General features: G+C 59.8%; 1 protein-coding gene across 1 annotated transcript in view; it reads left to right on the top strand.

Moving 5' to 3' along the window:
• The window catches only part of FAM20C (FAM20C golgi associated secretory pathway kinase), a 46,394-nt gene continuing 21,957 nt past the window's right edge, over positions 1 to 24,437 (top strand). Inside the window, exons 1-3 of the mRNA XM_027042408.2 lie at positions 1 to 1,451; positions 3,303 to 3,481; positions 13,115 to 13,193. Coding sequence (XP_026898209.1) covers positions 844 to 1,451; positions 3,303 to 3,481; positions 13,115 to 13,193 — 866 coding nt within the window. The 5' untranslated portion in view covers positions 1 to 843. The remainder of the gene's footprint in view (positions 1,452 to 3,302; positions 3,482 to 13,114; positions 13,194 to 24,437) is intronic.

Genomic DNA, 24,437 nt, shown 5'->3' with positions numbered 1-24,437 from the left:
GGCAACCGCGGGAAGAAGGCGCCCTCTCCTTAGCGGGCCCGGAGCTGCAGCGGCAGCGCGGGGCGCGGCCGAGGGGAGGAGAAAGGAAAAAGGGAGCGGAGTCGGCTCGGCCTGGCGGTGACTCGTGGGGCCGCGTCTCCGCCAATCTGCGGGCGCTGACGCGGGGGGCGGCTCCGGGCTCTCGGATATCTGCCGGCCCGGGCGCGGGGCGCCGAGAGGCTCGGCCGCGCGGGCGCTGCACCTGCCCGGGGACCTCCCCGGCCGCTCCGTGCGCCCCCCAACCCGGTGCCCGGCCCCTCCCAGTCCCCCCCCCACCCCACCCCACCCCGCTCGGCCTACAGGTCCCCGCCTCCGGGGCCCTGCCCTCAGGAGCCGCCCCTTCTCCGGCTGGCCCGCCCGGCGCCTAGCGCGGCCCACGGACCCGCTGAGGGGTTGGGGGGAGGCGGTGGCGCGCCGCACCCCCCGGCAGCCGCACCCTGGCCTACATGGGCCGTGGCGTCGCGCTCCTGCGCGCCGGATGAGCGCAGAGACCCCACGCCGGCCGCTGCGTGCCCGGGGCCTCACCCGGCTGCGCCCCCAGCTCCGCTGACGAGGGCCGCCGGGCGCGGCCGCTCCAGAGAGGCGACAGGGGACGGCCCCGAGATGGCCAGGCCAGCGGGCGCTCTGGCGGCGGGCGCCCTCCACGTGGTGCGGGCCCGGGGGCAGCCCCCGAGCTGGTAGCCGCCCGACGCCCGGTGGACGCTGAGCCGCGCCGCGGCACTTGGGTCGGGCCAGGCCAGGACCAGCCGGGGCCCGGGCGGGGCGCGCTCCCGGAGGGCGCCCGGAGCCCCAGGCCGCGCGGCCATGAAGATGATCCTGGTTCGCAGGTTCCGCGTGCTGATCCTCATGGTGTTCCTGGTGGCCTGCGCTCTGCACATCGTGTTGGACTTGCTGCCCAAGCTGGAGCAGCGCGCCGTGCGGCCGCCGGGGGAGCCCGGCTGCTCCTGCGCGCAACCCGCGGCCGAGGCGGCGGCGCCCGGCTGGGCGAAGGCGCGGGGCCGCCCCGGGGAGCCCCCGGCCGCCGCCTCCGCGGCCGGCGACGCGGGCTGGCCCAACAAACACACGCTGCGCATCCTGCAGGACTTCAGCTCCGACCCCTCCTCCAACCTCACGTCCCACTCGCTGGAGAAGCTGCCGGCTGCCGCCGAGCCGGCCGAAGGAGCCTCGCAGGGGCAGGGGGCCGGCGGCCCCCGCGCCCGAGACCCCGCGCACCGACCGCTGCTCCGAGACCCCGGACCCCGCCGGTCGGTGCCGCCCCCTGGCCCGAGCGGGGACGGCTCCCTCCTGGCTAGGCTGTTTGAACACCCACTCTACCGGATGGCCGTTCCACCGCTAACGGAGGACGACGTGCTCTTCAATGTGAACAGCGACATCAGGTTCAATCCCAAGGCGGCAGCTGAGAACCCTGACTGGTGAGTGAGGCTTCACGGAGGGGGCGGGGGGGGGGGGGGGGGGGGAGGTGCGGGCAGGCCCCGACCCCTCCACCGGGCCTTCAGCCTGTGCTCCCTTCCCAGGAAAGGGCCTTGCACATCCCAGGCATTGTGTAAAGAGGCCAGAGGCTCAGGAACCCTGGGAGGGTATGGACCCTCACGGCCAAGCAACGCCCCACCCAGGGGAGCTTTGTGGGGTGGGGCAGCATGCTGTCTCTTGCTCAGGGCACTGCCTTTGTCTCTAGAATGACTGCCTCCTTGAGAAGGGCTGCTGGGTGGTTTGGGGACTGTTCCCTGTGGAGCCAAGGGAGGGTCAGTGCTGCCTTCATAGGAGAGCCATGCTGGCCTACAAGCTCCTGGTCTCTGGCTCCAGAAGCCCAGTGGGGCAATGCAGGCACGGGCTGGCAAGGGCATGAATGAGAGGAGCCACTGCCCCTAACCTTTCCCCGGGGAGCTGCCGGCTGTCAGGCCTTCCAGACACTCGGCGACGTTTCTCTAGTGGAACATCAGGAAGGTCTGCAGAAGCCTAATGAGCCCTGTAAGCCAGTGGCCGAGAACAAAATTAGCAGAGGGGCATGCTGGCCCCAATGAGGCAGAACAAAAGGGCTCTCCCAGCCAGGGTGCAGACAGCAGGCTCCCTTGGAATGGTGCCAGCTGCATTGGGTGACAGCTTCATAAAAGGTGAGAAGCATATCCCAGGAGCACTTCTTTAAACTGTCCTGGTGTAAGCCCTTCCCCCCCCAGGCCCTCCTCAGCCACACGGAGCAGAATAGGCAGATGCGGAACCCAGAGAAGTGAAATATTAACTAGCAGCCAGGCCGGAGTAAATAGCTACCTGCAAGAGGTTACCCAAGCAACGCAGGGAAAGGCCAGGTTTCCAAAACATCTCATAAAAATCCTTTCTACCCTGAAACTTGACCAGGCCCAGGCTTTTCTGTCTAAATACACCAAGGTGTTCGGTGGCCTTTGAGCTTTGACTGCTGGCCAGGTTCAAGGAAATGCTCAGAAACTTGAGAATCAGAGCAGTGGCCCAGACCTGGAGCTCTTCACAGGAGAGACACAGCCCAGGGCCGATGGTCAGTGATGCAGCCCCTGCGGGACAGGACTTGGGGCCGGAAGGGCCCTATTTGCGGGCGAGTTGGAGCTAGGAGAAGAAGCTCCATTTCCCTCCGGCCCAGCAGGAGTCTGTGTGCTCCCCCAGACCGGCCCCCGGGCTCCGGAGATGTCATGTCGGAGGATGCGCCACTTTGGGCCTCAGCGGGAGTGAGTGCCTCCTTCCTTCCTCGCTCCCCACCCAAGACTGCTCTCGTTAAAATCAAGTTTAGCTTCTTGCATCATCTCTGCCCCTGGTTGTTGGAACCAAAAGAGAGTGCCCAGGGAAGGTTTCTGACGGGCGGGGCGTGTCTGCGTGTGCGCATAGCGTGCGGTCAGAGACGGCTCGCTGGTCTGCCCCCAGGAAGAGCTGGTGGCCTCTCACCCCCCAAGCTGACATCAGGCTTGTTGGGCTGTTTGGGTGACCCCAGGACAGACGAGGCAGGGCCTCACGCTGATGTTCTGGACTTGGTCCTCACGTAGTTACAGCTGTCTGGGTGTCTCCCGAGCGCAAGTAGGAATTATGGCCTTTCGCTATGTCATTAGTTACTAGAACGGCAGCCGCAGAAAAAGTGCCGACGTCCACAGGGTCCTGTCTGAGCAGAGGCCCCTTTGAGTACGTCTGCATCGGTTTGGACCCAAAGTGAAAACCTTGGCATGGGCACCAGCTCCTCCTGATCCATCTGGGCCTCAGCACTCCGTTCCTTCCCTGCTGACTCCGGTCACCTTAATTTTCTGCAGGCCGCACGAAGGCACGGAGAACGAAGAGTTCTTGCCCACCGGGGAGGCGGCAGTGGACTCCTACCCCAACTGGCTAAAGTTCCACATCGGCATTAACCGGTACGAGCTCTACTCCAGACATAACCCCGCCATCGAAGCCCTGCTGCATGACCTCAGCGCTCAGAAGATCACCAGTGTTGGTAGGTGCAGGTCTGGGGCTGCAGACGGGCACCTGCAGAAGGCAGGGGCTGCCTTCCTCCGCAGGAGACGGGTTGGGGGGGGGGGGGAGCTATCGCTCCTCAGCTCCTTGCCGGAGCATCACCTCCTGGGATGATTTATGTGGCACCTTCTGGGAGGGGAGCGATGCTTTCGATGCCGTCAGTGGGCCAGGGGCTGCTACCCACTGTGACAAGGCTGGCGAGGGAGAGAGAGAGGCCTCAGAGCCTTGCTGTTGCGTTCCGCTGACCCCCTTGAGGAGGTCCCCCGGAGGAGCACCTCCCAGACCGCAGGTCTCCCCTCCAGGGGTAAAGAGGGGACACACACCCCTGGTGGCTGCGGCCCCTCTCTCAGCACAGCAGGGGGACACATGCAGAACTCACAGGCGTGTGGTTCGGGAGCAGCTCTGCATCAGAGCTCTGCCAGCTGCTCCTGTCATCTCCTGTGCGCGAGGAGTGACCAGGGCTCGACTGCCTGGGGTGGAGGCCCGAGCACTTAGTAATTCAGAGGCAACATCTCTGAGTACTTTGGGATCTGCTGACTCGGACAAAAAGGGGCATCCAGTTACTGATTTCAGGCAAATGTGTCAGGGGCAGTTTCTGAGCACGGAGGTTTGGTGCCATTGTTCTCAGGCCTGTAAGCAATCGTTTGTGAAGGTCCCCACTAGTCACCGGCGGTGGTGGCTCAGTGGCGAGAGGGATGGGCTGAGGCCCTGGGGTGGAAAGAATAGTTCTGGGGGTTCTGCCAGGAGCTGGCCTCGGTACACACAGCCGGGAAGGGGTGGAGGTAGGCCGGTCGGGGGGTGACATGAGTGGAGGTCCCCACCCTGTGCTGTGGAACAGACGGACAGTTCTCTGACACAGTCTTCCTGGCGTTTTCCCGAGGAGCCACGGTGCTGAAAGGGCCCCAGTGCCCTGGGGCTCTGTCCAGTTGCTGACCAGGGGAGTGAGGCTGGCAAGTGGGTTCTGCGGGGGGCCTATAGGGGCTGTTTCCGGCCCTCTCTGGCCGGTGCCGAGCTGTCTGCTGGGCACCTGCCACATGCCAGGACCGCTCACCCGCGTGAAGGAGAGCTGGCAAGAACAAGCTGGCGTTTTCCTCTCTTAGCTGGCTATGCCGGAGGGGTCTGAGCACCTCCCCAGACCCCAGCCCTGTCCCAGCTCTCCCCGTGGAAAGCCCAGCCTCCCTTCTGCCTCTTGCAGGTGTCAGGGGCTTGAGGCGGTGCTGGGAAGCAGGCCGTGCGCATGACAGGAACTGTCCCCAGACAGCCACAGCCGGGTGCCCCCTTCACTCTTGAGAGTAGACGAGGCCATTAAAGACCTATCCCGGGCATCGACCAACTCACTCCTCACCCGTTGAGCAGAGTTTCTCGGGCACCTGCTGACCTCCAGGCCCCGTTCTGCATAGTGGTTTGAGGGTGAATGGACCTCAACAAGATTCCGCCGTGGATGACCCAAGAGGCCCAGGGAGGCCAGGAAACGGACACACTGAGGAAGACAAATGCTTTGAACGCTGTTTGCACAAAATCTAGGAGGAGGGTGTAGAAAGGAGATGACCTTCATCTGGAAGGAGGGGCACGGAGGACCTTCTGTGAGAAAAGACATCTGATCTGGGGCTTAGATGAAGTGTTTGCAGTTGTCATAGAAGGGGGCAGGGAGGGCTGGGCTTTCCAGGGAAAGAATAACATTTTAAAATTTAAAATTAAAAAATTTAAAATTTAAAATTAGAAATGGTTTTAGACAATACAGTATTAAAAGAGCCTGCTCTGCGGCTGTCCGTGGTGCCCCTCTCTGCCTCAGTTTCCCCATCTGTCCAATGGGCTTGTGCCCGCTCAGGTACACTGCATTTGTTCTAATAAGATGACGCGTGTGAGTCTGCAGGGTCACCACTCTCAAGTGTGGGGTCTGGGGTGCAGGAAGGGCTGCTGGGATTCCAGACGCTGGCCAGGCTCACCATGTCCTTCAGGGAACAGGCGGCCTCCAGCTCTCCTCGGACACCCACGCGATGCAGAGGACAGGGCCCGGCAGCTCAGGGAGAACACAGGCACCCTGCTCTCTCTGCCCCCCCAGGGGTCTGGACTTGAGGCACCTCCCACCCACTTTTGGCCTGCCCCTGGGCAGGGGTGCCTAAGTTTCCTGACCACGGTGGACTGAGCCAGGGGCTGGGGATCTCATCCCAGGGTCCTGCTTGGCCCAGGCCTGGTGGTGTGAACGGGGAGTGAGTTCCTGATGGGCTGTCTGTGCTGATCCCACTCACTCCTAGACTGCTCTGGCCTCACTGGTCTTTCCCAGTCACTGTGCAGGACCCAGTCGGTGCTGGGAGTCTGACTGATGCCCCTGGTGCCTGGTGTGAGTCTGGTCTGGGTTGGCAGATTAATCTCAGGTACTTTGGGTTCTCACGCGGAACATAAAAGATGGTTATGACCTAGACCCTATAATCTCCACTTGCAAATCTGAAATCCAAGTGTAACTCGTTCAACAGCAAAACCTGACCCAACCTGAACTTATATGGAGGCAAAACCTTAATTCACAAAGCTATTTATGAACCCTTTTTTCTCTCCCTTGGAGTAAATATTCACATGTTCCTCTGAGGCAGTAAGAGTACGTTTAATTACGGGGTTCTGCCCAGACCTATCGGGGCCGCTACCTAATGTGTGGGAGGGACACGTTATTTGCGCCTTCTGTCAGCTGAGATGTTTGAAACCCTGGAGCGCTTCTGTCCTCCGAAACTTTGATGAGCGGCGTGGCCCTACGAAACCTATATCACAGGGCTGCTGAGAGGCTTCGACGAGCGAGTAAAAGAAAGAGGTGGAAACAGAGGCTAGGGAGCGTCTCTGCCGGCAGGTGTGTGTTGGGGCAGCGTTCCAGGGCAGACCAGAGCCTCCTTGCTTGCCCAGAACAGCGCGAGCTGGACAGGCCAGGGGAAGGCCTCGGTCGACCCTTGGCCCCGCACTCCCTGCTGCCTCAGTGAGCCCCCAGGTGAGCTCACACTTGTGAAAAGGCTCTGGTCCACAGGCAGCAGGAGAAGGGCTGGCCCTGCTCCGGGGCTGCAGGAGTCCCTCAAAGATGCACGCTTCCTGGGAGGTGTGTGCTCCCACCTCCAGTGGGATGTTCTGGTTAAAAACCCAGCTGCTTGAGGCCTTAGCCCCTGGCGGGGCCCTTGGCTTAGGAGAGCCAGCCGGGCAGGCCTGTAAATGCAGGCCCTGGGTAGGAGCTGTCTGCTGCTGGAGGCCTCTGTGCCTGTCACTGCTGTGACCCGGAGTCGGGCACAGCCTTTGAAGGTTTCGTGGGGGACCCCGGATGGCAGCCCCTTTCCTGGAGCCCAAGCCTGCCTCAGGGCCAAGGTTCGGCAATGCCACCCACCCTCCTGAACACGAAATGGGAGAAAGACGTAGAAATCACACTGACCCACACTCATGGTGTACAGGCGAGTCTAAATCTAAAGAGCTGGAGATCCAACCCACTTCCAAAGCGCCTTCTGCAAACCGGGAACCGCCCCCACGAGGCAGGTCTCGCGCATCCCTGCTCAGAGCTCTGTCCCTTTCACCTTCAAGTTGTGCATCCCGCTACCAAACGCGAGCCCGGAAACATTGTTTCTGCAAGCTTCCCAGAGCTTCCTCTCGGAACGGTTCCATTAAATCACCCCCGTTCGGAACCGCTCGATCCACTTTGAAGCACGTGTGGCCTTCGGTACAGCTGCTGTGGCCGACAGAGATTTATTTATAGCCGGGCTCCTGGCTGCTTGGTAACGGCCGTTTCGCTGCCTTTAAAGAGGCTTGGGACGTTATCTACCTCTATTCAGCTTGAAATCAGGCATGCAGCGCCTTCGGCTCGGGCCAGTGATAATTAAATCGCTATCGTGCACAATTATGGATGCAAAGAATAAATGACACAATTAACCGCCCTGTACTTGGAATTGCTTAATAAGGAAAAGAAGTCACTAGCATGAGAGGATTCAGGCAGCCTCCAGCTGAAAGACGCCACCCATACTCCATCCAGGTCGGGACACGACCGTGGTCGGTCCCTGAACAAAGAGCTGCTCCCTAAGACCGAAGTTTTGGGCGCTAATTGAGCTAGCTGGGTCGGGACTAATTGGCCAGTGAGCTTCCAAGAACAAAGGCTGTGGCTGGGACGGCCAGGGTGGGCAGCCGCCCTGGGGGCCCCTGGGGGCCGCCCTAATTGGCCGGAGGCCAGTTCCTCAGGAGGGCAATTCCAGCCCCAGAGAGGCCACAGTCCCCCTCCCGCCCTGGGGGCCACTCGGGGCCCAGAACTCAGATGCTGGCTCTCCAACCTGTAAACTGACCAGTGACAAGGCTCAATCCGCGGGAGGCACCGTAGGTCATCAGGGAGGAAGGACACAGCCCACCCAGAGGACGATGGCAGGCAGCACACCAGAGAAGGTGATACAGCTGAGCCCCGCCCCCCCCCCTCGGTTTCCCTTCCAGCCATCTGGTCCGAGATCAAGAACAAAGCCCACCAAGTGGGTACCTGCTTTCTCCTTCTTGAGCAGACAACAGCTGGGGCCCCGGAATCCCACAGGCATGTATTCTACTGTGTCCCTTCCCATTGCAGGGAGGGTGCTGGGTTCCAGCTGGGGCTGTGCTGGACTTTCTCTTTGAAGTACATTTAATTATCAAAATAAAAGTGAGCAGTCTTAAAGAGCATGGTGCTCATGGCCGTGTAGGCTGGGGGCAGCTACCGCTCAAACATCCTGGGGGTGCCTGTGAGCCACGGAAGTTTGGTGGAGGCCTGCCAAGGCTTCACGGCAAGTGGGACGGGAGGACCCAGGCCCTTGTGGCCGCTTCCAATCCCTCGCTCCGAGCAGCCCCCTCGATGCCAGCACCAGGGTACCCACCAGTGACGGCCAAATGGACACGCCCCCCACTGCTCTCCGAGGGTCCACGTCCCTCCACGCCCAAAGGCAGTACACGGGGCTCTGCATGGCACCCAGGGGTCTGGAACACGGGTCAGATCCCACTCCCGCCAGGGGGTGAGGTGCGTGGGGTGGGCAGGGACTTAGGTGCTCCTGGCACCACAGTCTTCAAATCTGAGCTGTCCATGGCGAGGCCTTTGCTTCCTCTGACCCTTAAAACAGGCAGTGGCTGTGAAAATATCCGGACCACCTGCCTGACCGCAATCCCTAAGGACAGACATGGGTCCCACTTCCCAGACGAGGTGACAGAGGCCAAAGGCAGTAACATCAGAGCATCCCCCCCCCCTCCCGCCGCCGACTGGTGTGGCGGTGCTGGGGTCCCTGGCCGGGATGGCACCCCTTTTCCCTTCAGGGCTATCTCTCTCCTCCCACGGAGGCTCTTGGTCCTTGGCCCGACCCCATCCTTCCTTGGGGGGATCCCAAGAAATGTAAAGCCTGTTATGGTTGTTCTGGGGAGAGCTGTGTTCTGGGGAAAGACAGTGAGCAAAACCCCAGACTGTCCAAGCATCTTCGTGGTCACGGAATTACAGCGTCCGCAAACGTTAGGTAATAAAGTATAGGGTGTGCTATTCACACATATTGACACGTGTGCTGACTGATGCATGTGTGCTAATGATCGCTGCTCAGTGCTAACCTACCCCGTACTGTGAACGCATACTGGAGGGTACGGTTCCCAAGCGACAGCAGGAGAGACAGAGCTGACATCTGTGGTCTGAATGGGGCAGTCACCTGCAGGAAGCCGGTGAGGGAGGAGAGGGCACAGAGGAGAGGCGACGTCGGTGGGGTAGAGGGAACCAGGCCAGACACCGGTCAGGTGCCCCTCGTGTGTTAGTGACCGGATGACAGTGGGGCCCAGGTTTGGGAGGGGACACGGAGATGGAGAGGAGGTGGCATCTGGGCAGGTGCCGTGACAACCCTGGCCTTAGCCTGGCCTCACCTGTCACAACCGCTCAGTGGGGTCGCCTCCTGGGATTAAGGCTGGCCAGGTTTGGATGGGCCCCCGTCCCCTGGGAAACATGGAGACCCAGCCAGGTGAGGGCATGTCCACACGGGGCTCTTGCCGCACACCTGGGCCTCTCCCCGAGTTTGCCTCTGCTTCTGTGGCACCTCGCAACCCTGCACTGGGCCTCACCCCTCAAGTCTGCCTTCAGGAAGAAACCCCACACTGACACCCTGCCTCTTGAGGCCTGGTCGGCCTCTGGGCCCTGCCACCTGGGCCCTCAGCCCCCCAGGTCCCCGGGCCCATCCTGCAACAGCAGAGCGAGGCCACCCACTTCCGAGCACAGGCGTCTGGGGGTGTCTGCCTCTCTCCCACCCCAGGTGCACACGTGACCTTCACCATGGCTTAAGGCCGTTTGCCTGTGGGTTTTGGCAGGGAGACCACACTTGACTTTCGAGCAGAGAAGTTCAAGTGCCTTCCGGCTGGCAACCCCAGCCCGGCAGACGGGACGGTGCACCCAGACGGGAAGGCACACGTCCCCAGACAAGACAAGGGCGGCGTCCACAGCAGGGAGTCTTAGTCACTGGGAGGTTCTAACGCACCTTAATTTCTAGTTATTCTCTTGTCTGTGGGGAGGAGCCCGTAGCACAGTGGGAAACAAGGGGCGACAGTGCATGGGGAGTCGCCTTCCAGAACAAGAATGACTAAACAGGCCAGATTTGCATAATAATTTCGTATTCAAGAAAACCAGGACTACGGGTCCTGGAAAGAGCTGATGTGCTGTCGCTGATTGGCCCTGGAAGGAATAATTAAATCCAGTGACCCCAGTTATTACGTGGAAATGGGGACATCGAATGGGGCTTAATCGGGCCTCTAATTTTTTTAATAATCACTTCTGTGTTCATGTTATTAAAAACGTAATAAATGTTCATTGTAGAAATTTAGAAAGCACAGATAAGGGAAACAGGAAATTAAAATCATCTGTGGCTCTACTCTGGGGGGGGTCACCACTGAAGCTTATCTGTGCATCCAGATTTTCCCACGCACTTGGTAGACACCTTCCAAAGAGGCAGCTCACCGAACGTTAGTGTTCAGAAGCCACTTTGCTTAGTAAGGAAATCCTAAGCCGTTTGCTGTGTCCGCAGAAGTTCCTGGGAGGCAGCAAGAAGGCTGCGTGGTGCTCCTTCACACGGGGTGACCTGTGTTGTGCGTCTGCCCCCGGGTTGGGCATTTGAGGTTATTTCCGGTGCTTTGGAGTGAAGTAGAATTTGTTGCTGGCTTTGCTTTCCTGAGGAGGGTGCAGGTTGGAAGAGCATCACCACAGACCCACGTCGCAGGCTGGTCTGGGGGAACTGTGCCTCTAGCACCACCTGGACCCCAAGACCGGCCTCGGACTCTGCACGGGAAGGAGCAGGCTGTGGCCAGGTGGGGAACCGGGGGGGCGGGCTGGGCCTCGGCCGTCACAGAGGCCCTGAGACCACGGAAGATGCTCAGAGAGCTTCAAGCTCCTGGTCATTCTCCACGCTCGTGACTGTCAGCCGTCTTGAATGTGCTGTGTGCCCGTGGAGTTCTAGATGCTTCACGAGCATTACCCGCCTGATTGCGACAGCAGTCCTGGGAGGTAAATAGGACTGGCATCCCCGTGCCGCATGTGAATTGGCTGTGCCAAGTAATACATTTCCCTCATTTGAACTGACCCTGGCCACAGCCCCTTGACAGAGGCTGGGCAGGCATCTAAACACAAACCAACAGTAGGGAGGATGAGGACTCCTTCCAGGGTGCCAGGCCATAGGGAGCTGGGCACAGACTCCAGCCTCAGGGCTCCTCCACACCAAAGCCCCCCAGTATCGCATCCCTCCAGTATAGCACCCCTCCAGTATGATGCCCTCCAGTATGGCGCCCTCCACTATGTCCCCCCCAGTATGGCACCCTCCAGTATCACGCCCTCCAGTATGCCCCCCCAATAGCACCCCTCCAGTATGGCGCCCTCCAGTATGGCACCCCTCCAGTATGACACCCTCCAGTATGCCTGCCCCAGTATAGCACCCCTCCAGTATGATGCCCTCCAGTATGCCCCCCCCAGTATGGCACTCCTCCAGAATGCTGCCCTCCAGTATGGCACCCTCCAGTATGCCCCCCCCCAGTACAGCACCCCTCCAGTATGATGCCCTCCAGTATGGCGCCCACCAGTATGCCCCCCCCAGTATGGTAACCTCCAGTATGGCACCCTCCAGTATGCCCCCCCCCAGTATGGCAACCTCCAGTGTGCCCCCCCAATATAGCACCCCTCCAGTATGGTGCCCTCCAGTATGGCGCCCTCCAGTATGGCACCCTCCAGTATGGCGCCCTCCGGTATGGCCCCCCCCCCCAGTATAGCACCCCTCCAGTATGGCGCCCTCCAGTATAGCACCCTCCAGTATGGCACCCTCCAGTATAGAGCCCTCCAGTATGGCTCACCCCCAGTACGGTGCCCCTCAGTTATCCTGTAGTCACCTGGCCTTGATCTTCACCTCCATGCACGTTCTTCCCCACCCATTTGCTGACCCCCTGGAATCCAGGAGTCATCCTAGGTTTCTCTCTCACCCCCATACCCCACACCTACTCCACTGAATGATTCCTTGGACCCCCAGATGTTTCTTTAATTTTTCCATTTTCCCCACCTCTGTCATACAAACCACCATCATCTGCTGTGGCTGCCTCAGCCTCCTTCCCCTGGCTTGCACCCTCCACCCACGTAGCCGGCCCCCCTACATAGTGGGGGGCGGTATCTACCTGGTTCCTGGCTGTTCTACTGCCTTCTGCCGACCACTCCCTCCCTGCTGGCAAAGGACTGCCACACGGCCAGGTGCCCAAGCCACCTCCCTCCCACCCGCTGGGATGGGCGGGTGCACAAGCTTGCTCCAGGCTGGAAATGTGCTCAGCCGCGCCCTGACTCCCGCCTGTGACAGAAGCAGAGCTGGTGCCTGGTGGGGATACAGGAGGCCCTCTGTGTGACCTGTTTCGCGTGGTCTGGCCCTTGCCACGTAGATGGTGGGTGGGCCAGCCCACCCAGCTCCTGAGGTGGCCACAGGCCAAGCCCAGCCTCCTACCCCACATCTTATGGAAACCCCTGTTTCCCTTCCTTTAGCCCCATCCATAAGAGAGAACCACAGTCTGGGGAAGAGTGGGTCTTTTCAGGGATTCTTTAGACTTCTCAGCTGGTGCAGCATCTGGGAAACCATAATGTTGCTTCTGGAGCCATGTCCATCGGGAGCCCCCCGGAAGGCCCCTATAATGAATGAGCTGCTTCCAGCCAAGGGGTCTTCAGGGTCTCAGATTAAGCCTGCTCAGGCTTCCAACAGAACCCCAGAAACTTAGTCGGGGCAAGCAGTGGTGTGTAGGCGTGGGTGGGTGGGTGTGTGATGAGGTCGTGCAGGTGTCTGGGGGAGAGAGGCGTGGCTGGCAGGTACCTATACCTGGCCATCCTTTCTAGAAGCCATTCCCTTTGTCTATGGGTCAGACTGCCTGAGAGATTCCGCCCACCCGCCCCCCCCCCCCCACCTGCAGACCCAGCACCTAAATATCAAGGTGGGATGTGTACCACTGTCAGTGCAGGAAACCCCAGACCTCCCAGACAGAATGGAGCCCGCAACCACATCCAGAGGCCCAGGCGGGGCCTCAGGACCAGGGTGGGAGCTGCTCACTTACCCACAGAGGGACGAGCTGAGGGCAGCAAGTGACCCCGTGTCTCTTTCCCTCTCTCCTGCAGCCATGAAGTCGGGGGGCACGCAGCTCAAGCTCATCATGACATTCCAGAATTATGGGCAAGCACTGTTCAAACCCATGAAGTAAGTACTGGGGGCTGGTTGGGACTAGGGTGCCAGGTGTGGGCATGGTCTGTGCTGGCACACGCAGGCACCAAGTTTCTAGTGGAAAATGCAGTGTTGCCTCCCAGAGGTGTTTCGGGTGAACTGTGGGTGACTGCTCGGGGCTTTCTCCCCATCAAGGCAAGCGGGCAGCACAAGGTACCCTTACCCGCTCCCCTTCCTGGCCTCCCCAGTCCTCCCTCTCTCCACCTTCATCCACTGGCCGATCATTTCTACCCCAGGGAGCATAAGTGTTTTAAACAAGGAGCCCGAATATGGGCACCAAAGAACGCCCCTAAAGGAGGTGACTTTTGCCTCTCCTGCCTGCCTTGGGGGTCAGCAAACTTTTTTATAAAGGGCCAGCCAATAGATATTGTAGGTTTTGCAGGCTGTATGGTCTGTGTGTCCACTAATCGACTCTGCTGTCCTAGCCCCAAAGCGGCCAAACAACGTGTCGGTAAACAGACGTGGCTGTGTGCCAATAAAGCTTTATTTATAAAACTAACAGGGGGCTGGGTTGACCCCTCACCTGTAGTTTCCTGCTCCAAATAAGGCAGAAACCATGCTACCAAAATAAACATTAGGGTACTCGTTGGCACACGAAAATTTGTGGGAATGGTGGAGAAGGGATATTTGACATCCGGGCCATCCCAAGAAAATTCACAAGGAGCATCGTGGTTTTGATGTCTGCTCCGGTGATCCTGGGGCTTGGGGATCCATGTGGTCCAAGGTTGCTCTGCCACCCTTTGTTAGCCCCAACAAGGCTGTTTGTGCACCGGCAAGGGTTTGCTGCACCCCCGAGTGCCCACAAGGACCGTGCAAGTTGTGTGAGCCTGCCGCTCTGGGGGGTGGTGGGACGAAGGGAAGCTGTCTTTTGTTCACCAGATCGTGGCCATTTGTCCTGATACACGATTTTCGGAATAAGCTGGAACATCTCTTCTGCTTAATTTTCAAACGTTGAGGATGATGGTCACTAATTGAGAAGCATTCCAAATACCTTTCGGGCCAAAGAAAATATAGCTGCTAGTGTGTAACTTGTGACCGAAGGTATGATTTTGTGTCAGGGTGCTTCTGGGACTCTTGCTCTCATTCCTTGGGCCAGATGTCCTGCTGGGGGCTTCCCCGAGGCTCCGCTTGACCTGTCTGTGGTCTGGGGCTGCCTGGAGCAGGTGGGAACTTATTCACACAGGCAAGACGAAGGCACCAGGGGAGGGCAAAGGCCTGGGGCTGCCGGGATACAGTGGGCATGCCCCGTGCTGAGGAGTGCTGATGCCACCCCTGACTGGGTCCATGAGCACAGCACTTCCTTCCCTGTGGCTGCAGGAAGGGAAGTTGGCACCTCCGTCAGGAGGATCGTATAGAAGAGGGAGCCGTTAACGGGCTTGGCTGTCTCAGGAGGACGGCTGGAGGCAGGTGTGTGGACAACCAGCATGGTTCATGTATCCCCGAGTCACGAGGGATGACTGGGGTGAGACAGCTAGAGGGTATGCAGCCTGGGGGCAGGCACGGGCTCCTCGTGGAACATTCTGGAGGGGACTGAGGCCTGGAGTGGGTATGGGCTTCTCGTGGAACATTCGGGAAGGAGATGAGGCCTGGAGCAGGCATGGGTTCCTTGTGAAACTTTCCACCCTCCTTGGGCTTCTTCACGGTTTCAGCCCCTCTGCCGAGGGGAAACAGTTGAGAGGTCGCAGCCTCTCACAGGGAGCTGAAGTAGAACGGCTACTTCTAGGTCCCTTAATGTCACAACGGTGCCCTTCCAGTCCCTCCATGGAGTGACCCGTGCGAATGCCTGCGGTCAGGAGGCCCAGTGTGGGCGGAAACACAGCAGCACTGGTGGCATTGCCTGAGTGGCTGCTCTGTGCAGGCACAGCCGTCCTGGCATTTCCTGGGCCAGGCTCTGTGCCATGGGGTCACACAGTTGTTGTTGTGTCTTCAAAATGCCTCTGTGAGTTACAGGGAGCAGTATTATGCTTGCTGTTGCCACATAAAGATGAGGGAACCAGGACTCGGAGAGGTCGTATAGACTGCCTGAGGTCGAGCCAAAAGTCCAGGGAGCCTGGCCTCCACCCCAACCCCGGCCTCCCTCTGCCCTGGGCTTCCCCTCCTCCTAGCCTTCCCTCCTCTGGCCTCTCCCGGCCTCCCCTGGCCCTGCCCCAGCCCAGCCTCCTCCTCTTCCAGGTCTCCCCTCCCCTAACTTCACCCCCCTCTGGCCTCCACTATGGCCTCCCCAAGCCACTCCTTCCCAGCCTCCCCCGGGGTTCCTCCTCCATGGTGGGCACCATCACCTCCATGGTCATGGAGGAATATAGCGGTCTGGCAGGGTAGGACAGCCAGGCTCATGGGTCCCCGGGAAGCTCACATAGCTCACGTCTGCCCCTTTTCTCCTGAATTCTCAGCACCCAGCCTGTTTATAGCAGGAGGGATGTCTGGTCCTACCTGTTTGGCATCTGAAGGCTGAGGCCACCCGTGGACCACCTGGGACAGGGTTTCTACCAGTGCTCAGCAAAGGCCAGGGGGATGTTGAGGCCAGGCTGAAGCCATGGAAACAGGGTTGAGAATCTCTAGGCAACTGGGGAAAATGAGGCCAGAAAGGGAGCGTGTATGCCCATGACCTGCCAGCTAGACTGCCAGAGCCATGGTGGGCATCCTGAGGTGAGCCAGGCCCCTTCCCCTGCACACAGCGTGGTCCTAGGCAGAGGACTGGCCGGGCACGGTGGGCACAGGGCAGGGGTTACAAGCTGATGGTGTTGCCCCCCTCTCTCGTCCCATCCTCTTGCTGCTCTGCTGGGTCGTATCCAGGCATTTCCTGGCATCCGGACTCCCCTCCGCTGACCGTGCCCTGAGCCTGGCATTGACTGTGGTCCTGTTGCCAGCAGCCTCCACTCCCCTGAGGACCCTGGGGCCCAGGCCCAGGACCCCAGGAGGCTGCACACGCCATTCCTGTCCCCAGTGGCTGTGGTCTGAATATGAAAACAGCTGTGGTTTATGACCATGGCATTAAAAAACTAAAATCCATGATTAATAGTTCTTTTTAAGAAAAACTTTCTTCTCCGAACTCCTGAAAGTTTTGTAAGTTGTCAGTCCAATATTAGGAATTAATTATATGCTAGTACTGTTCCTCCAAGATCTTGAAGGATATAAGTTACGAGGCTCTAGAAGACGGTGGCTGGTGAGATGGGGGTGGAGACTGGGGGTCCTGCAAAGTGTGGTTTCTGTGCATGGGGATGACCACTTAAAGTTTAGCCTTCCACATTTTTAAAAGTCACTGAAAAACACACCCCTAGCACATTAGCTCACGAGTTTCTGGACATTCTTGCTTTAGGGTTAAAGTAAGGTTTCTAACAAGTTAGAGGCAAGATGTAATTCACGTATCATACGGTTCACTCACTTAAAGCCTACGACTCAGCAGCTTTTAAATTTTTTTTTTTTTTTTACTGTTTATTTTTGAGACAGAGAGAGACAGAGCATGAACGGGGGAGGGTCAGAGAGAGGGAGACACAGAATCGGAAACAGGCTCCAGGCTCTGAGCTGTCAGCACAGAGCCCGACGTGGGGCTCGAACTCATGGACCGCGAGATCATGACCTGAGCCGAAGTCGGCCGCCCAACCGACTGAGCCACCCAGGCGCCCCAACTCAGCAGCTTTTAGTGCATCCACAGAAATGAGCATCCATCACCACAATCCACTTCGGAACCTTTTGGTGACTCTAGGAAGAACCCCATGCAGTGTTGCCGTCAATGCCCGGGTCCCCCTCGCCCACCCTGTAGGCCCAGACGCCACCAATCCATCTTCGGTCTCCGGTATTTACCAATTCTGGAGCTTCCTCCCAATAGAATCACACATAAACGTGACCAGCTTCTTTCGCCGAGCACCGCGTCCTCCGGGATGACCCGTACTGTGGCAGGTGCCAGCGCCCCACTCCTTTCTGCACCCAACGATCCTGCCTCGTGGGGCTGGGCCACATTTTATTTGTACTTCCACCTGTTAATGGCATTGGGGCTAGTTGCAGTTTGGGGTTGTTGTGAATATTGCCGCCATGAATACTCACGGACGGGTTTTTGCATGGACGTGTGTTTTCGTGTCTCTTGGGTCCACACGTAGGAGCGGAGTTGCTGGATCTTCTAACAACTGAACTGACCTGTCGGAGAGACTGCCAGACCGTTTCCCACGGGAGCCGCTCCCCTTATGTCCGAGGCAACCCTGCATCCTGGCCAGGGGCCGTTATTATCTGTCTCTTAGATCCCGGCCCCCCTGCGGTGTGGTGTCTGTCTCCTAGTGGTTTAGCCCCGCATTTTCCTGATGACTAACGATGTTGAGCGTCTTGACGCGTCCTTGTTGGCCGTTTGTGTATCTTTCCTGGAGGAATGTCTACTCAAATCTGCCATTTTCCAGGGGGGTTGTCTCTTCATTAGGAAGTTGTAAGCATTCTTTATGTATTTTGAGCCCAAGACCCTCATCACGTGTGTGGTGTCCTTTGAAGCACGAGAGTTTTCGTTTTTAAGTTTATTTATCGTTTTGAGAGACCGAGCGCACGCGCTAGGGAGGAGCAGACAGAAGGAGAGAGAATCCCAAGCAGGCTCCTCACAGTTAGCACAGAGACAGGCACGCGGCTCAAACTCACAAACCGTGAGGTCATGACCTGAGCCAAAAGCAGGAGTCGGACGACTGACGGACTGAGCCCCCCAGGTGCCCCCTGCAGCCCAAGGCTCTTGTTCTGAGGGTGTTCTGTGTGTCTACTTGGTGGAGGCTGTGGCTGTGCTTTCAGCGTAGCATTTACGTGTGAACGTTGAGACAACACATACGCTACGTCGGCGGTGAGCTGTGTGGCTGAGGTCTGCGAGGCCGATGTGTCCACAGAGCAAGCAGGCGTGGCCACGGGCACCATGTGCCCCACAGGCGGCTGCAAGAAGCCGGTGGCTTGGCCACAGTGGGTGGACTCAGTTGGACGTTCCAGAGAGTATGGCTCGTGGCGACGGACTTCAACCTGCTTCTCGAAAAGGAGCCTTCCGGGCAGGCCCATGACACGGGCTGTGACCACCCCCCAGCACAAACATTCACAGCCATCCCACACATGCCCACCGAGCCTCTGGGCCTGGCCTCGTGCCTCGGACCCACATTCTGTGCGGACTCCGCCGTCCCGCTACTCAGATGGGACAGACAGCAGAGTGCTCCAGCGGTGCGGCCCCAGGATGGGGGCCTGGCTCACAGGTGGTGCCTGTGCACAAAGCGAATCAGGTGGGCAGACGGCGGCAGACGGGGGCAGACAAGCTTCCCTCATCTTTGAGTATGACCGGGGCTGGCTAGTGCAGGGCAGGCAGCTGGAGGGCTTTCAGAAGGGACCTCCGCTATGGCCCACCCTGCTCCAGCATGACCTCCTATTAACCATCACGTCCGCAGAGTCCCTACTTCCAAGTAAGGTCAGGTTTGTGGATCCCAGGGTCAGGACTCAGAACATTTGCGGGTCCCAGGGCCAGGACGCGGGAGGTTCACGGGTCCCAGGGCCAGGACGAGGGAGGTTCGCGGGTCCCAGGGCCAGGATGCAAGAGTTTCGTGGGTCCCAGGGTCAGGACTCAGAATGTTCGTGGGTCCCAGGGCCAGGACGTGGGAGGTTCTTGGGTCCCAGGGCCAGGACGAGGGAGGTTCGCGGGTCCCAGGGCCAGGATGCAGGAGGTTCGCGGGTCCCAGGGTCAGGACTCAGAATGTTCGTGGGTCCCAGGGCCAGCACGTGGGAGGTTCGTGGGTCCCAGGGCCAGGACGCGGGAGATTCGCGGGCCCCAGGGCCAGGACGCGGGAGATTCGCGGGCCCCAGGGCCAGGACGCGGGAGGTTCGCGGGTCCCAGGGCCAGGACACGGGAGGTTCGCGGGTCCCAGGGCCAGGACTCAGAACATTTGCGGGTCCCAGGGCCAGGACGCGGGAGGTTCGCGGGTCCCAGGGCCAGGACGCGGGAGGTTCGCGGGTCCCAGGGCCAGAACGTGGGAGGTTCTCAGGTTTCAGGGTTAGGACTTCAACATATCCTTTTGGGGCACAGTCCAACCCGTTTGGGCACCCAGATAAGCACAGTCTCCTTGCTCACCAACAACACCCCTTCTCAGTGCCGTGGTTGACAAGGGTACTAAAGTCTTCATCCTCACTGTTCGTCAATTTGCCCTCCAGCCATCTTGGGGCCTCTTTTTCCATGTGTTGAGAGATTAGATTAGACCAAGAGCAAATATTGTAAGTGTTTGTAAAACTCAATTCCTGCACATAGACAGCCATCCCTTGTCCTTCTGTGCATGGAACCCTACACTGCTGTGCCCATGCTTGTGTTTTTGGAGGACCCTGTTTTGGGGGTACGGAATGAAGTGCTTGGTCACAGGGTGGGGCTGTGTTTGGCTGTAAGAGGTCCTGCCAGAGCCGTCTGGAGGCCATACAGAGGTCTATAACCCAGGGCGAGGTTCCCAGGGTGGAGCCTGGTGCCTGGGCTGGAATCCGATGTCTCTGCTCGCTGTGGGGGCTGTCCTGGGGACTAACGGGCAGGCGAGAGGTTGTCCACACGGCCTGGAGAGGTCACAGGCAGTGAACGTGTTGATCCCAAGGTCTGGGCCTTGGGTCCCTGCTCCCCTTGCCTAGGAGGGCAGGAGGCTCCCTGGGTTTGGGAGAATCAATGGATAGCATCGGGGCCAACTGTGCGCGCACAGCTCTGTGACACTCGTCGGTGGTGACCGCCCCTGTGCGGGGGGAGCACGCACCTGCTTCTCTTCCCCCTTCGCTTTCGTGTCTCCACGTGGATGCAGAAAGAACATGTGTCCAAGGCTGCCGTGTGGGTTCTGACCCTCGGACTTCCTCCTCTTTGCACATCTATCAGGGTTGTTCGGTCGCTGCTCTGGCCAGTGAAGGAGCAGGTGATGGATAGCTGACAGCTTTGTCACTCGCACCAAGTCCTTTGACCTTTCCAACCACAGAAGTAGGCTTTATTTGTAACGCCAACTCCCCCTCAAGGAGGAGGAAACTGAGGATCCAGAGGTTTAAATATCAACGGGGGGAGGGCAGCCGGCCAGGGCTGTGGTCCAGGCTCCTGGATGCCAGGTCCCTGCCCTTCAAGCGTCATCAGGCTGAGGCAGGGCTGTGGTGGGACCCACCTTGCTGGGGCTGGGGTCTGCTACGTCTCCCAGCCGGCAGATTTCCGGAGGCACCGCACATGATGAAGAGGCCTAAATACTCCGATTCGCCTCCTGTTTGCTGTTTATCTGTGTTTATGGAGCACAGGGAAGGGCCTCCAGTCCAGCATGTCTTGTCCGCCTTGAGTTACCTGTTCTCTGCACGGCCAAGCCTTGGCCCAGTGGCTGGAGGCCTCAATCGTGTGTCCTGTGGGTGCCGCAGGGCTTGCAGACTGGCCATCTGCTTGTCTCTGCAAAGAACGGAAACGTGTGCGTGCGTGTGTGTGTGTGTGTAACCCAGAGAAACCGTCCTCAAACGGCTGTTTGAGGCCCAGGAATTCCGAGCAGTCGAGACGCATGCACAGAGGCAGCTGCACAAGAATGTTCCGGCTGAGGCAGTATCTCTACACGCAGAGCCCCGAGCCTCCCTCCCGCTCTAACCAAGCGTGGCCCACCAGGCAGAGTGTATCCTGAGAGCAGGAGGCACCAGCAGGCGAGCAGAGTCCCCTCTGTGATTACGACCTTGGTCTGAAGGCCCGCTCCCCGTGACCTTGGCCCTGCCCTGGGCGCAGGGCAGCTGCCTCCCCCACGAGCTGAGGGCCCGAGAGGCTGTGGGGCCACACAGGGAGCCACACGCTGGAGACCACTGAGCGACCACCACCCCCCATTAACCTGCAGGCCCCCCACATGGCCAGTGTCTGACCAGGGGCCAAACTCCCCGACAGGCACCCGCCTCAGGGACATTTTCCTGAACTCTGGGTCGGCCATGAGCAGCCCCTGGCCCTCACTGGGCCCCCGTCTGGATGTGGGGTGAGGCCCCCGGAGAGCCTGAGCTCCTCAGCTGGCAGGGGTGCCCTGCCTTGGGGCCGCTGTGGGGCAGGAATTCCTGAAGTGATGTCCGTGTGGCGGCTGCCTGATGCAGAGAGGCAGCTGGGAGCTGCTGGCTTTCCCCTGTCCCACAGGCCTGTGCGGGCAGGGAGGCTGCGGTAGGCTGTCCGTGGTCCCCACCGGACAGTGCCGAGGCTGACCCTACTCGGGCCACAGGCTTCCTCCACGCACGCTGCTGTCCTGAGGCCCAGAGGTGACCTGGGAGGGCTCTGGTGGGCAGGCGAGACACTGCTGGCATCCAACACAGTCAAAGCCCAGAGACCCGAGGGCGGCCACAGGGTTCTGTGAACAGCAGGTGCGGTTCTGAAAACAGATGCTCCTGAGAATGATTCACTGATCCTAGGAGAAGCTGTGGTCTTGTCCCGTCCTGTGCTCACTGTGCTGGGCGCCTGGCACGGAGCCAGAACAGCTCCCAGGGGTGAGAGTTCAGATTGGGTTATGGACGGACCTGGGCACAGACCCACGCAGGACCACTGGTGAGGCCGTACAAGGTGGGAGGGCAAGAAAGGAGGAGTCTTGGCTGCCAAACAACCTTGGGAGGAGACCTTCGAGCTGGGTTTTGCAGGGTGAATAGGAGTTCTTCTTGGGTGCAGAAGGACTTCGAGGCACTGCCTTACATACTAAGGCTTGGGGAAATAAAGATTCTGAGGACCAGTGAGCGGGCACTTAGCGGAGTTTCCAAGGATTTGTCATTCTCTTGATAAATAATTCATATTTTCTTTCCACCGGTGCCCTGACCCGGGCCCCTAAGGCAAACTGATTGCCCAATAGCCAGCCACTGGGTGTGGAGCCAGCAGAGGCCTGGGCCTGACCGGAGGTGAACAAGGACCGCTTTGTGTCTATGCTTAGCGTGGGCCAATCTGCGAGCCCGCTTCCCACCCTCCTCCTGACTGGCTTCCAGGAGCGCCAGCACCCTCCCCCGTGGGCAGCCCAGCCAGCTTCACGGGTCAGACCGTGACCCACCCCCCCGGAAGCTGCTAGAGCCCCTGTCTCTGCTGTAGACCCCTTATGAGTCCTGGTGATTGGGCCCATCCTTGTTTTGCACCCCCACTGCCCTGGCTTATGGCCAACTTACTAGCAATAAGGTCCAGCCTGGCAGGGAGCCTAAGTTCTAGTGGGGAGGACACGAACATTTCAGAGGCCACATCGTCCCGAGAGGGTTCCAGCTGAGCAACGCGGCAGAGACGATTTGGCGACAGGCCTCTCCCCTGCTGTGCGTAGGTTCCTCCCCCCGGGGAACTGGCAGAGCGTCGCCCGCATGCGGGTGCGGCTCTGGGCCACGTGGCAGTAGGGGGTGTGTAAGCCGTAAGGTGAGCACCAGACACGTGAAGGTCTAGGACAGAACATTCTAGCAACGGGCCACCTGTGGTCCCGTCTGAGGCCGGTGGCCCACACAGGTATGGAGAGGCCAGGGAAGGGCAGGGTAGGCTGAAGCAGGCACGCCCTGCTGGCCTCCCTGTGACAGGAGCCGAGTGCGGCTTTGCGCACGGGGTAGTGTGGTGCGGCCTCAGGGCACCGGGGCTCCCTGCCGACCCTCAAGAGCACCCCGACAAGAAAGCGAGGTTTTACGGCGGTCAGCTCATTTCCCGGGGGCTCCCTGAGTGCCACAGCTGGGGAGGCGGGACAGGAGAAGAGCCCGCGGGCAGTGGGGCAGGTGCATCACGGGGCTTGGCCAGGAGCAGCCTTCTCCACACGGCTGAGAACGGGGCAGATCTTGTGATCTGAGCTTCAGCAGACAAGAAGGCGTTGGCCAACAGAGGCACCGCGGAAGGACGATTCGGGGTGGCTGGGACCCAGGGTGTGTGGGGGGACTCTGGGCACCGGGGCCGGGACTTCAGTGGATGTGCTGTGATGGGGGCAGTGCTACAATCTGATCCGCTTCTGAGGAAGCTCCCAGACCAATGCGGGCAGGTGTGGAGGACGCCCCTGAGAGCACGGGGCAGCGGGGTCTAGGGTCCTGGCAGTGAGGAAGGAGGGAGGCGAGGGTCCCGGCCGCGCACTGCTGGACGTGCCCAGAGCAGCCTGCTGACGCCATCGGCCTCCCCCCAGGGCCCGAGTCCTGGGAACCCACAAGAGACGAGGTGTGCATGTGTACATGTGTGTGTGCACGCCTGCAAGTGGGCACATGGGGAGTCAGGACCAGCACCGTCCCCCCACCAGAGCTCAGCAGGCGTGGGACCCGCTCCTCTCTGGCTGCTTGTGGGCTGTCAGCTCCCACTGGAGCAGCGACCAGGCTCCCACATAGACTGTGCGGCACATTGCCACTGTGGGGCTCAGCCATCAGGTGGGAGAACTAATGAGCATCTCGTTGTCAGGAGGATGAGCCCGCTGAGGACTCACCCTTCCAAGTACCCCTCCTCCCAAAGCCACACAAACATCCGCCGCTCGCCTGTCGCAGGGCCGGGGCTCGGCGTCTATCTGTTACCCACTGGCCTGTCACAGTGCCGGTGATTGGGGTCTAACAGTTCCCTGCTGCCCCGTCGCAGTGCCGGGGATCGGGGTCTATCCCTGCTGGCCCGTCGCAGTGCCGGGGATCGGCGTCTATCTAACTGTTCCCTGCTCACCGGTCACAATGACAGGGATTGGGGTGTAACCGCTATCTGCTGTCCCACTAGACTAGGAGCTCCACGGGGCGCGCCCCAGGTCATTTTCCTCAACTCTGTGTCTGCAGCCCCAGCTACATAGTAGGTGCACAGAATGAGTGAGTGAAGTAGAGTGAACGAGTGACTAAACAGACAGACTCCGAGGGGCTTTAATGTGTGTAACCCACCAGCCAGGGGCATGCGGGCTCCTGAGGGTTCAGAGCAGCACCTGGCGTCTGGTTCGCCAGACGGGCCACAGTGGTGCCCACTCGAAGGAGCAGGACCCCAGCAGGCTGTCCGGGCCGCTGCAGGTGCGCACACAGGGCTCCCAGAGGCTCAGAGGCCAGGTGCTCCAGACCCCAGGGCAGGGGAGGTCCACAAGGTGGGGTGTGCACTGGTCCCTGCAGCGACCTGCAGGCAGGGTCGGGTACGTGGGGTTCTTCGGCTGCGATGCCGCGTCCCCCTGGGGGCCTCCGGCTGCGATGCCGCGTCCCCCTGGGGGCCTCCGGCTGCGTCCCGAGCACGCAGCCCACGTGCCTCCTGAGGCTCTGGGAGGGACAAGCCGATTCCACGTGTCACACGGCCATTAACCTCACGGGCCCCCTGGTGTGTGGCACACG

This window comes from Acinonyx jubatus, chromosome E3 (genome assembly GCF_027475565.1).
Source record: "Acinonyx jubatus isolate Ajub_Pintada_27869175 chromosome E3, VMU_Ajub_asm_v1.0, whole genome shotgun sequence".
In the NCBI taxonomy this organism is placed as follows: Eukaryota; Metazoa; Chordata; class Mammalia; order Carnivora; family Felidae; genus Acinonyx; species Acinonyx jubatus.
This window is presented reverse-complemented; position numbering and strand designations above follow the sequence as displayed.